The sequence below is a fragment of the Limulus polyphemus genome, unplaced genomic scaffold (genome assembly GCF_000517525.1).
Source record: "Limulus polyphemus unplaced genomic scaffold, Limulus_polyphemus-2.1.2 Scaffold2662, whole genome shotgun sequence".
Taxonomy (NCBI): domain Eukaryota; kingdom Metazoa; phylum Arthropoda; class Merostomata; order Xiphosura; family Limulidae; genus Limulus; species Limulus polyphemus.
This window is the reverse complement of record NW_013668272.1, coordinates 119392-133170: the sequence shown is the minus strand read 5'-3', so window position 1 is coordinate 133170 and position 13779 is coordinate 119392. Positions and strand designations below refer to the sequence as shown.

The 13779-nt window shown below is 29.7% G+C and overlaps 1 protein-coding gene across 1 annotated transcript in view; it reads left to right on the top strand.

Annotated features, from left to right (window-relative positions):
* LOC106467564 (exocyst complex component 8-like) overlaps positions 1-13779 on the top strand; it is a 47101-nt gene that overhangs the window by 20945 nt on the left and 12377 nt on the right. Inside the window, exons 7-10 of the mRNA XM_022395762.1 lie at positions 2686-2829; positions 7951-8002; positions 8405-8549; positions 12324-12504. Of these exons, the coding sequence (XP_022251470.1) occupies positions 2686-2829; positions 7951-8002; positions 8405-8549; positions 12324-12504 (522 nt within the window). The remainder of the gene's footprint in view (positions 1-2685; positions 2830-7950; positions 8003-8404; positions 8550-12323; positions 12505-13779) is intronic.

The window sequence follows — 13779 nt, the reverse complement described above, 5'->3', positions numbered from 1 at the left end:
AAAACTATTTTTAATTTTAAAATGAAAATTACTTTGCATGTTGGATAGGTAACATGCAAAAAGAAAAAAAAAGACATGAGAAAAACATTGCTTTACAAACCTTAAGACTTAATAAAAAATAATTTATATTTTGTGAAAAGTATTGTAATGTTTACTGATAATCTGCCAAATTTTGTTAACATACGCTTACTAATTTAAAAGTTATAGCATGAAAACTATAACAAGGACAAAGTGGTTACGAGATCAGTCCCAGGGACTGAGCCTGTGCTGAAAGAGTTAAAGCACTCAATTCCATTCTCTCTCTCATTAAGAAGTACCCAGCTATTCCTATGTTCCACAAAATCAAATATCCAGTGATCCAGAATACACTGATTACACTTACTATATAAAGAAGGGTTATAAAAGAAAATACATATTTTTCCTAAAACAATTTGGAATCCAAGTATACTGCTGTAATTCTGTTAACCATAAAATTACAGAAAACTTGGAACTGTTAGAGTTCGTGTTAGTTAAAAGGAAAATCTCTGACAGATGTGTAGCTTTATTTTCAAATCAGTTAGCAATACACACTTAATTTTTTAATGATAGTGCAAGAACACTTTCTGGTAATTATACAATGAGCCTTTTAACTTAAGTTCAGGTTTGAGGTGCATCTAAGATGCCTTTTGACCCAAGGTCAGGTTCCATGGTCATTCAGGAAGCTTTTTGACCCAAGGTCAGGTTTTGATTGCATCCAGGGAGCCTTATGACCTAAGGTTATATTTCAAGGGCATCCAGGGAGCCTTTTAACTCTATCTGCACAGGCATCATTTACTGTGCATGTCACGAGGTTTTAGTGGCTTACATTCAAAATTTTATTAAACTACTTTGTGTTTATGTTATACCAATTAGAATAGCATAAAATCATAGCTAATAATCCATATTTTAATAGTATATAAGTTTCAAGTTCTTTATTATATAAGGCAGTATTTAAAAAAATCTTGAATTTCACTTATTGTGAGAAAGGTGACACATTTTTTGTAGGCATCCGATGTTCTCTATTTTATTCATCACTCCTCCAATAAATAGGAAAGTTAACATAAATTACTCTCTAAAATCTTCATTGCTCAGACAAACCAAAATTTTTATATCTTTCAATTTTGTTTAGTTACAGAGCCGTCAAATAGAAATTCAGATCCCTCTTGCCACACCTACCTGTCACATCCTTTCTTTTAGGATTTTTAATAGTTCTCTCTTATATTTAATTCTGTATTATCTATAACCAATAGAAAGCCAAGGTTATCATCTATCACATGCTGTATTATATTACATTGTGTTTTGATCAGAAAATTGTCAATTTCTCTTTTAGTACAAGCTTCGTTTTCATGGAAAAGATAACAACTAGCGTGGGTGAATTTGTAACTGCTTTTTTGCATAGTTAGAGGAAATTGTCTGCTTTTTGCATGTTATTATTCTATGTTCTTTGGTGCATTATTTAAGTAAATAAAAATTAGTTTGTGCATTACTACCATTAGTATATAAAAGTAGGGTTAAGTGTCATCGACAGTTGACAGCAAGAAGACATGAGTAAGTACTTTATTTGATGTTTATTCGTTATTTATTATTATAAAAGTAATTAAAATGTAAAAATTGGGATCTCTTTAGGTTATTTAAGGTTAGATTAGGTAAAATAAATCATAATATAAAAAAAAAATTCCCAAGGCACGTACACGAGCAGCTCAGAGTAGCTTATGGGTAATGTAATTCAATAGTGTACTTAGGATAACTGAATGTAATTTTATGTTACAATTTGAAGTCATTATAGAAAGAAAAAAAAAAGGTGATTTAGATTCATTTAGATTTTTTTTTTTTGGTGGTTACGAGGTTGATTAAATTGACCAACCGTGTATAGAGTTAGGGGTAGAGAAAATAACAGAGAAGATAGAAAGTTTTACTGAAGAAAAACGTTTTTAAATGTATTTAAGAGGTTTTAAAGATTACACAAATGCAATTTGAGATTTTTGCGATGAAGAAAAGTATTTTTAATCTTAACATGAAAATCGCTTTGTACACGGACTATTCAAAACAAATACTCTATATTTATGGATAAATCCTTTTTAAGTTTATTAAAAATACTTCTCCAAAAAGTATGATTTTTTGTACATGAACCACTTATAATGTTTACTGAATGTTATACACACAATATTAAAAGTTAATGGTATTAAATCTATAAAGACTTTGAATGAGTACAAAGAGGTCATGTGGTCAGTCTGACTGAGCCTGTATTGAGAGAGTTAAGCCAAGGCTAAGTTTCAAGTCCTTGAAAACACCCCACAGTGATCACTTCCATAATGTAGACCAAATATTTTCATTTATAAGCTAATGAATTATAGGTTCATAACAATTGTTTGTAAATTACACTAAAACCCATAAATTACAAGTATACCTTAATGTATGTTTATTTTTAAAATGCTTATTTTCCTGCGAGATATCTTGGCATAGTAACTTACTGACTGAACATGTTATGGAAAATGTGAAAACATATCAATGTCAATTCAGTGCTGGAGAAGACATGAAAAATCCCCCCCCCCCCCAGTAATATAAGGCTTTCACTGAATATTTTGAAATTGAGAAATGAACAATACAGAGAGAAGGGAGAAATGTAGCTTAATATATTTATGTGTTGTTTTTTATTCTTGTGCGTAGCATTTGAAGATGAAGAGTCTGAAGAAGGTTACCAGGTGGAGAGGGAGGAAGTAATTCCAGATTGGTTAGTTGAACTTCCAGAAAATTTGGATGTATGTATTGCTCAGCGGGATTTTGAAGAAGCTGTTAACCTTGTCAAAAAAGGTATTGTCAAAGTGTTTTATCCAAAAATTTAGAGTATAATATATATATATATATTGACAAGATACTGCTGGTGGAAGTAACTAAGTTTCATTTTGCAGCTATTTTGATCCTAGCTAGTTTTTCATGTTTTACATTGATTGATTAGGAAATTAAAATCTAGGTATTGTACAGTTTCTTAACACAGAAAAAGGATACTCTAGTACATCTCATGAAGTTTCAATATAGATAAACAGTTAAAACTCCAATGAGTGGAATATTGTGAAAGAAGCATAAATCCTCTTGGAAGTTGAAGAACTATTGATAACAAACTTTAAAGAATAGCATATGTTTGCCTTTTCCAGTAAAACATTACATACTTTTCAGAAGAGTGTGATCAAAATCTGCCAAATGTTTTTTGTTGAGCATTTAGAAACACACCAACAAATTATGTGTTTACAAGCATATTCCCTGCCCTCCCCCTTTCTCAGCTGGCTTAGCAGTAAGTTGAATAGATTATAATGATGAAAATCAGGTTTTGATACTTTTGGTGGGCAAAAAACAGAGAGTTCATTGTGTAGCTTTGTGCTTCCCAACAAACAAAATGAACCCCATCCTCAAAAAAAAAAAAAGGAATAATAATACCTATCCTGTTATTACTTAGACTGAATATAGTAATGTTATAGTATGTAAACTAACAGACCTAGTTCAGTAGGATGGTTGCATTTCAACTGCTGACTAGTGGATTATTTTCATTTGATACATATAATACCAAATTTAATTATTTTTTTGTCCCAAAGTTGTTTTTTCTCCAGTCAATAAGTGAAATTATCTGGTGAAGTCCTATAGTGATCAATCTAATGTTAGGTAAATTAATCTGGATTTTTGATAATTCCTTTTCTACAAAGGTTTTCCTAGGGCAAACAAACTTACATATCAAAAAGTAAAACCCCCCTTTAACACAATTTGATGAGAAAAGGATTCAGTAAAAGATCATTACTCGAAGTCATTACAGTAATAACTTTTTATAACATGTTAACATTGGATTAACCCTATCACCAAGGGTATCCTTCACTGCACGTGACACAAGGTTTTAGTGTCTTGCATTCAAAATTTTCATTAAACTACTTTTTGTCTATGTTATACCAATTAGAATAGCATAAAATCTTAGCTAATAAACCATATTTTAATAGTATACAAGTTTTTGTTCTTAATTTTACAAGGCAATATAAAAAATCCTGAATTTCCACTACTGTGACCTACATGACATATTTTCTCTTCGCATGTCATCATCTCTGTTTTATCCACCACCCCTAGAAAAAGTTTGAAATTAAATGTAAATTACTCTCTGTAAAATTGTTATTGCTCAGACAAACCATAATTTTTATAGTCTTCAATTTTATTTGGTTACAGAGCTATCAAATAGAAAATCAGACCCCTCCTGCCACAATCACCTGTCATATCCTCTCTTTCAGAATTTGTTGATAGTTCTCTCTTACGTTTCATTATATATTACCTATAACCAATAGAAAGTCAAGGTTTTTTCATCTGTCAAATGACATATTGTGTAATGTTATGTTCTGAACAGTTAGATGTCAATTTCACTCAGAGTACCAACATCGTTCCTGTGAGAAAGTTAATGACTAGCTTGGATAAATTTGCAGTGGCTCTTGTGACATAGAAAGCCAGAAAAATTTGGAAAGGTAAAGGAACTTGTCTATTTTTTGAATGTTTTTAGTCCATATTCTTTGGTGCATTATTTTATTTCTTGATTTTCTTGTTTATCCTTTATGTATAATTATAAAAGTAACTAAAATGTAAAAATAGAAATCCTTTTAGGTTTGTTAAGAATAGATTAGGTAAAATAGATAATAATAATAATAATATTATGATAAAAATGTTTCACGAGACACACATGCGAGCAGCTCGTGGGTAATGTAATTTGTTAGCATAACGTGAGCTGTACGTTTCCCAAGTGCTTTACAACTTATGGGGTGGATAGTAGTTAGACATGGTTCAAAAGACAATAAAAGAATAAAACTTAATTATAAATAGTTGTATACTGTTACAAACTTAGAGCTACTTAGGATAAATTAATGTAGTTTCATGTTACAATTTGAAGTCATTCTAGAAGAAAAAAGAAAAATTTAGGTTTGTTATTTTTTTTTTCTTTGGTGGTTATGAGGTCAGTGAAATTGATTGATCCTGTATAGAGATAGGGTTGAGAAAATAACAGATAAAATATAATGTTTTACTGAAAAAAAAAACGTTTGAAATGTATTTAGATGGTTTTTAAAGTTAAACAAATGAAATTTGAGATTTTTGAGTACAAGTATTTTTAATCTGAACATGAAAATTACTTTGCACACGGACTGTTTAAAACAGATGCTCAATGTATTCATGGACAATTCTTTATTTTAGTTTATTAAAAATACTTCAATAAAAAAAATATTTTTTATATGTGAAAGACATAATGTTAACTAAAAGACTGCCAAATTTCGTGAAGATATACACACTATATTGAAAGTTAGAAGTATTAAATCTATAAAGACTTTAAACAAGTACAAAGAGGTCACATGGTCAGTCAAATTGACTGAGCCCATGTTGAGAGAGTTAAGAGGTTTTAGACGTTACACAAATGAAATTGAAACTTTTTAAATGAAGAAAAATATTTTGAAACTTAGTAAGAAAAATAAATTTACACTCGGAACAGTCAACACTGATTCCACAGACAAATCTTTAGTAAAAAATACTTAATTAAAAATCTGATTTTTCATTTATGAAAGACCTGTAATGTATATTAAAAGTTATAGTATAGAAACTCTGATAGTTACAATGTTGGTGACATTGCCCTACCTAATGTGGAAAGAGTTAAAGAAATTCGTACTGTTAACTTTTACATCTTCAGCCAAACATTTTGAATACCCTTTTCAATATCCTGGTTGACCACTTCTCATGGCCTTCTATAATCCTGTTAATTTTCCCATCATACCATTAAATTTATACTTTTTAATTTTATAATGCTTTTATTTAATTTTAACCTTTATACCAATTGTAAGCCAGTTTGGTTTTTTACTTACAGCCACCTTTTTTGTTATATAAGGAACAGGCCTATTTTGAATATTTAAAAATTAATTAATTTATTTTCCATATTTAATTTGTATCTTCATTTAATTCAGTTTTCCATTTTACAACAGGTAATTCTGGTCACATCCTTCCAAAATTTGCTTTTTTGAAAGTTGTAACCAAAAGCTCATTATTCCTGATCTCCATATGCAGTAAAACATCAAATCTAATTGAGAAATGATCACTTGCACTCAGATGTTCACCAATCTCCACCCTCTAAACTATTTTTGTATTAGAAGTTAGCAATAGACCTAAAATAGCTTTATTCCTAGTAAGTTATCTGACCATTTGAAGAAAACCACCATAAATGATTTCTAAAAATCTCTCTCCCTCGTGATTTTATTTGACTCTTAACATTTCCTTGTCTAAAACAGAAATCTCCCATAATTATAACCTCATTAACAGTTGAATTCCTTATCTCACTGTATTTACAAATTAATTTCATCATTTTCATCTGGTGGTCTATAACAGCTTCTAATTAAAAGCTTTCTTTTGCTATATTCATTAACAGAAATTCAAACTGTCCACATTTAACAAGGTTAAGTTATTTTCATTATATCAAAATCCACCATACCAACTGGTGCTTTTAAGTCATCCATTTCATTTCTTATTCTTCTAGCATTATGATAATAACAATTTATCCTACCCTAAAACTACTTCTGTACATTGTTTGTACACTAATTATAATGTCATTTGCACTTTAAGTCTCTGCATTATCCATAACACAAGTAAGCTATAGCCTATTTCTTTAAATTACTTTGTCAATGTCCTGTACTTATTAGTTAGCTCCTCTGAGTTATTCTTTTCTATATCATTAACCATATGTGCACAACAAAGACTGCATCATTATCCGAACTCTTTACTGTATCACTTGCTCTGTCAATTGCCTCTTCCACCCCTTTCCATGGATAGCATATTCTAATTCTTTTCTCCGTATTTATCCTACAGCTTATCCTATCCACATACCATACCAAAGAATCACCTATAACTGTAACCTCTACGTTTTTTGTTCCCATCCTTATCTGTCCCTTTTGAAAGCTGTTACTTAACAGAGTCTGCTTACTTCAGTCAAATCCACTACATCTACATATTAAAGTTTTTAACTTCCTGAAAGTCATTATTAGCTACTATATCCTTTGCATGTAAAAACTTAAGTCCCTCTGGAAATCTTGCTGCCATTTCTCATAGTTTACATTTCTCTATATATATACTGCATCTACTCTATCTCCAATCTGCAAACTAAAAACAAGCTGCACATCTTCACTACTAGCTTTCTTAAAAGTGCATTCCAGTCTTGAGTTCCCAAGTAAAACTTGTTTCTTGCACTCATCACACTTTAAAAACTTTGAATACTTAACACCTACACTACTATTAACCATTGTAAATTGGGACTAAATAAACAACACTAAGTAAAACTAGCTCTGTTGGCAGCTCCTTTAAGCCTAATGTTTGAAAATTAAATATATTACACTATTTTATCATTACTTTATCTTCACACTTAAAGTCATTAACTTTAATTTAGAGGTACAAAAGAAGTGACAAATAATTGGTCTTTAGATGCCACTTTCATAAAAATAGAATGTACTTGCAAATGGTGAATTGCAAATGGAGTATAATAGTCAAACTAATATCTTCTAAGCCTAATCTAAAGTTAGTATTACTTTCATTATCAATACAAAATGGCTACAATTAACATTAATGATAACCTTAACAGATTTGAGTGCTATGTTCCAAAAAAGTTTAAGAGATTGGCTTTCAAATGTCTTCACCATAGCACCCTTGATCTACTAAATATTGTTAATACACAATAATGAACTTCATGACAAAACAGCATATTTTGATATTTAGAACAATAAAATAACAAGGCTCTGTTTTCACTGATATGGAAGACTATCTTAATAAGAAATCATTACTGACAAAAAGTAAGAGATTACAAAAAAACAAAAAATGGATACTGATAGAACTGGGAAAAAAGTAAAATTTTTCCTTATTCATTGAAACTTTTTATTTTATTTTTAGGAAATGAACATTTCTTGGAACTAACTAAACATGCAGTTGTGAAAGAAATCAGGTAAATAAAAATTAATGTTGTGTGAGCGACAATAATATATTTATGATAATCTTATTAATATTCACGTGTAATTTTTAGGGGGGGGGCTGATTTCTGTTTAACGCATTTGCTGCCACCAGTAGTATTAATAATTATTACTGTATTGCCAACCACACTTTTCTTTTTTTTACTTAAGCCAGGTGTCTGATATTTATATTGGTAACTATAATATGTTTATTTAGCTCATTGTTTTAGCCAACTGCTGTAAAACACTTATATTAGGTATATATTTTTAAAACGTATCTCTTACTTTTTCTGAATATCTTTGTATTTGACTTCCACAACTATTAAGGTATTTTTGTTTTGTTCAATACAAATGAAATGATGTGTAGCCATTGTTATTAATATTAAATTCTGTTATAGAACAAGAATAGAGAGGAGGATAAAGAACCTTGTAGATGTGCTCATGAATGAACTTCGGGTGAGCCCAGATCGGTCTCTTCAAGGTGGACCTAGAGCTGCCCGTAGAGCTGTTGGCTTACTTATCAAACTAGGAAAGTCATCACAGGTATGTGAGATGTTCTCTAGTTTTGTGGTTCATCTGTGTTTTTTGAAGATGAGTATGTATACATAGGACAAGTAAATTATGCATTACATTTGTTTTATTCAGAACAATAACGCTGCACTGTATTATGCACACCAAAGACATCAAAATTATCTCGCAGCTTTTTGTGTATTGCAAAAACTTCTTTATAAAGTTAGTTACTCTTTTTGGAATAAAGTTAAATTGAAGCAGTATTTCTTAAGTTTGATAATCATATAATTGAAGTAATGGTAATTGATCTAATTAAATGCACTAACAAGGTTTAAAACATATCCAGTTTGAGCTGTTTTGTTTTTATGTTCATTTTATTTGGGTTATCCACTTTTTATTATGTATTTCTTTTGTTCAACAAATATTACAAATATTTGAAGTTCAAAGGAATTATTTTGTTAAATTAATTATGAAGAACATTTTGTCATTGCTTCAAAATTCAGACAATACATAAATATCCAGGAATATCAGGTTTCTGTAACCACTGTCCATACGGCCTATTTAAAGAATATCTTTATTTGCATTACTGCAAACACCATTTATTTTTCAAAGATTTTTCAGTGAGGGTTGTGTGATTTCTGTGTTTCAAGAAAACCGGCACGACAAGACTTCCATCATACAGCTACGCAGCCAATGATAATGTGGGTGTAAAAGATGGAAATAAATGTGAATTAACAGAAATGACATTTGCCACCTTGTGGTTGCATTATAATAATACAAGAAATATTCATATTCCTCTTAACTTTTCACAGTTCTCCCAAAATTCCGAAGACAGAAACTCATTTATAGATAGGAAACTCCCACTGCTGAATAAATTATGTATTTATTTTATTTAGTAGTTGCATTTTACGATGCACACCAAAGACATCTAAATTTACTTTACAGTTTTGTGTATTGCAAAAACGTCTTTGTATAGCTATTTACACTTTTTAGGAGAAAATATTTGTTTAAATGTCATAGTCGTATAATTTAATTATTGGTAAGTTATTTCATCAAAACAACATTATACATATCATATATTAAATAGTAAAATAAAAATGAATAATATGGGAAATGGTTAGAAAAAACAAGCACTAAAACAAGGTTTTAGCTATATCCCATTTTAGCTCTTTTGATTGTACTATTCATTTTATTTGGGATATTTCTAATTTTATTAACATGTGAAATACATATAAATACTATAGCAGCTTATTCCAGTAAAACAAAATTAGGTACACAAATATTTGAAGCTCAGTAATTTTTTTCTTAAACTAATATCTTAAGTATGTTTTTTCTCCTTATCACTGGCACTGAAAATGTCATTGCTGATAAGTTCTGGAAAAAAATAATAACAATGCTTTTACATTTGACATGTATGGTTGCTGTAGGTTGAGTTGTTATTTATAATTAATTGCTATGATATTGTAGAAAACTTGTATATGTACCAGGAATGTCTTATTTATAACTGAAGAATGTTTTTGTTTTATGTTTTATTTTTCACATGTTGCCTATCTATCATGCAAAGTAATTTTCATTTTAAGATTAAAAATAGTTTCATGTATCAGAAAATTTTGAAATTTCACATGGAAAATCTTTATAATGTCCAGGTAGTTATCAAACGTTTCTTAAGAAAAAACCTCACATATTATCTGTTATTTTCTGGAATCTCTGTACGGGTTTAGAAGTTATGATCAGTCTTATAACCACCATAAAAAATTAGGAAATAAATATAAATTATGCCTCTTTCATTCTAGAATGAACACAGATTACAACACGAAAACATAAATGTTTAGATGAAATATCTTAAATCTCATAACATTATACATTTATATGTATTTATTATTTTTATTATATTGACCTTTTATCCGTGTCTGGCTAGCAATACAGAAGCTACAATGATGCGGCACACATGCATTTATGTTACTGTAACCAATAACATAAAACTGACCTTTGGTCTTTACAAAGTGACCTGTCTTGTCTGTGTTTTAGTAGACTAGTACTTTGTAAAATACAGTCACATTTCAATTTTTATACATTATATATGTATATAAATTATTGCTATTTAGAAATAAGTTGTTAAACGTATTTTTCTTAAAAGATAAAACAGTAACTAAAGAAGAAAAGCAAACAATTATCTCTTCTAGTTATGACCTTTGTACTTGGTTGCCGTTTGATGTAGGTTGCTAAGCCTTTAAAAATTTTGCATTGGAGGATATGAAACGAAATAATTTTTCTTATGTTTTATACATTCAGTTGAATAACCAAAAAATTATAAATTACCATATTGATACTATAGAACTCAATTATAATTTATCAATTTTAGTAACAAGGCTGTATTTGGGTCTAAAAGATATGAAATTTCAAGCAGGCTAAAGATTCAACTTACCTCTATGGTGTCTTGTATTGAAAGAAAGATATAACGACTTTATATTTGAAAGTAGCTGAGAAAGCCACTAGGGGACATTCTGAGGTTTTGATTGGTTATTCATGTCATATATAGAAGTAAGTGTATACAAGGGAGCATTTCCAAAAATGGAAAGAGGTGTGCAGGGTGCCACTGTGTTTGAATTATTACATGAGCAATGTCTTAGCAAATAGAAAAGATAAGACATTCTTATTTTATAATCTAGCTTGTCAATATCGGTAATTTGAGTTTCTAATTAGCAAGAAACTATAGACTTAGTATTTTGACTTCACAAACATCTAATTTGAATCAGTGCTGCATTCAACATACCACGTGATACACAAAAATTGATGTTTAGCTGTGTTTTTTTAATATTTACTTTAAAATTAAGAAATTAAATAAAGTGTAATATTAAGATTTTAATTATAATCTACAGTTTGATACCAAACTTATTGACGTAGATTCATAAAATAGTAGTTCAATAAAATTTTGAATGCAAGCAACAAATTTGATGACATGGTCTTTGACCCGTGACCAGTTTGGAAAGGGTTAATGCTGAAGACCAGAGCTCAGACTGGGAAAATTAGTAATGCTGTGGCAAAATATTGTAACTTTTGGTTTTATCTATGTATGTGCATAGTGCATCAAGAAATAGTTTGGTTATAATGTTTGGACTTTTATTTGTGGTTTTATGTTTATGTAGTTCCTCTAGAACCCAACAAGCAGTGTAATATGAGTTTTTGTCCATTGTTGTCATGCTTTATTTAATAATCTCTCAAATAGCTAATCAGATTATTAAACTGTTTTACCAACATACCTTTCTATGTTCAAAGTTATATATTTCTCATTGTAATGCTTTATGTTGAGGCATCTACATCAAAAATGTCTGCTGAAAATCAACATATATATATATGTCTATCATTAAAATCTTAAATTTAATATCTGAAGGTTTCTTTTCCATCATTCTAAATATATATACATGCTAAGTAACTTTACCACTAATTTGTTTAAAAATAAAGCTATGGTAAACCTTTACTACGATACAGGGTGTCCCAGAAGTCTGGATAAAGTTAAACATATTTCTAATGTCGGTTGTACATATTTCAGGAAATAAAATACCCTTATGGCACGGTATACCATGAATTGATGTGTATGGCTGTTAATAGCATGCAATTTGAATAATAAATAAATTAATAATACATTGTGTGTATATTTCCATATGGGTTCCATATTTCTGGGATACCCTGTACATCCATTTGCATCATGAAATTTATTTTGTGATGAGTAAAATAACACAAACATTCAGAAGTAAAATTCAATACAGGTGTATTTTTTTATTCAAATTGATATAACCTTTTTTCCAGGCTTGCAACCTGTTTTTGAAACATCGCAGTGCTATCTTAAAGCATTCAATGAAACAGAAAAAAATGGAAGGTGCTACTGTTCCTTTTATTAAGCGGCTTAGCTCAGTCTTTTTCAACAACATGATGGAAACAGGTCGAGAATTTAATAGAGCTTTTTCAAACAGCAATAGCTGTGCCTCAGGTATGTGTTAAGTTTGAGTGCAAAGAACGTTTTTTTGTCAGTTTGATAATTATACTTTCTTTGTGCTAATGAAACTATTTTAATTTGTCACCAATTGAGGTTTTATTTGAAGCTCTAGAAACAGGTTGTGGCAACACTAAAATTATCTTAGCTAAGGAAAAAAAAATTAATATTTGTGTATGAATAAAATAAATACAAATTGTTGTTCTTATATTTTGTATAATGAAAATATTTAATGCTATAAAAAATACACCAAAAGAAAGTGGGGGAAAATTAGTCATAATTATAAAATGTAATGATGGAAAAAGACTTTAGTTTTATTTGGTAAATACATCAAAGTCCACCAGTTGTTAAAAGTTCGTAGAAATCATGTGGTACAGCTTTTAACAATTAAACTCAATGTTATTCCAATGTTGTTTTGCTCTTAGCAAAAATACTTGCTGATGATAAAACCTTGTCGAAATGTTGTACATTTGCTGTTATGTTAAACTTATATTAAAGTTTTTCTTCATTACCCATTCAAGCCGTCTCAAAGTGGTTCCTCGTCATTGAATTTTTCATAATTTGTTGTTGACATATAGGCAATGTAAACATGTTTTATGATAGTACACTAACACTTCACTAAAACATAGAACAGTAAATAAAGAAGTAAAGCAAACAATTATCTCTTCTAGTTGCGACCTTTGTACTTGGTTGCTGCTTGACATAGGTTGCTAAGTCTCTAAAAAATTTGCACATGGTGGATATGAAACAAAAACATTTTTTAGGTTTTATATATACTTCTGAATAACTAAAAAATCTTAAATTACTACATCAATACCATAGAATTCTACTATAATTTATCAAGCTAGGTAACTAAGCTGTATTTGGGTCTAAAAAAATGTGAAATTTCAAGTAGACTAAAGACTCAACCTACCTTATTGAAATCTTGATTCAGAAGAAAGATTAGAAAGGCTGAAAAAACCACTAGGGAGACATTCTGAGCTTCTGATTGGTTATTCATGTCAAATATAGAAGTAAGTGTATATAAGGGAGTGTTTCCAAAAATAGAAAGAGGTGAGCGGAGTTCCACTGTGTTTGATTTATTAAGCAATATCTTAGCAAATAGAAAAGATAAGACCTTCTTATTTTATATTCTAGCTTGTCAATATCTGTAACTTGAGTTTCTTATTCATATAAAACCATAGACTTGGTATCTTGATTTCACAAACATCTAATTTGAGCCAGTGCTGCATTCAACATACCACGTGACACATAAAAATTGATGTTTATCTA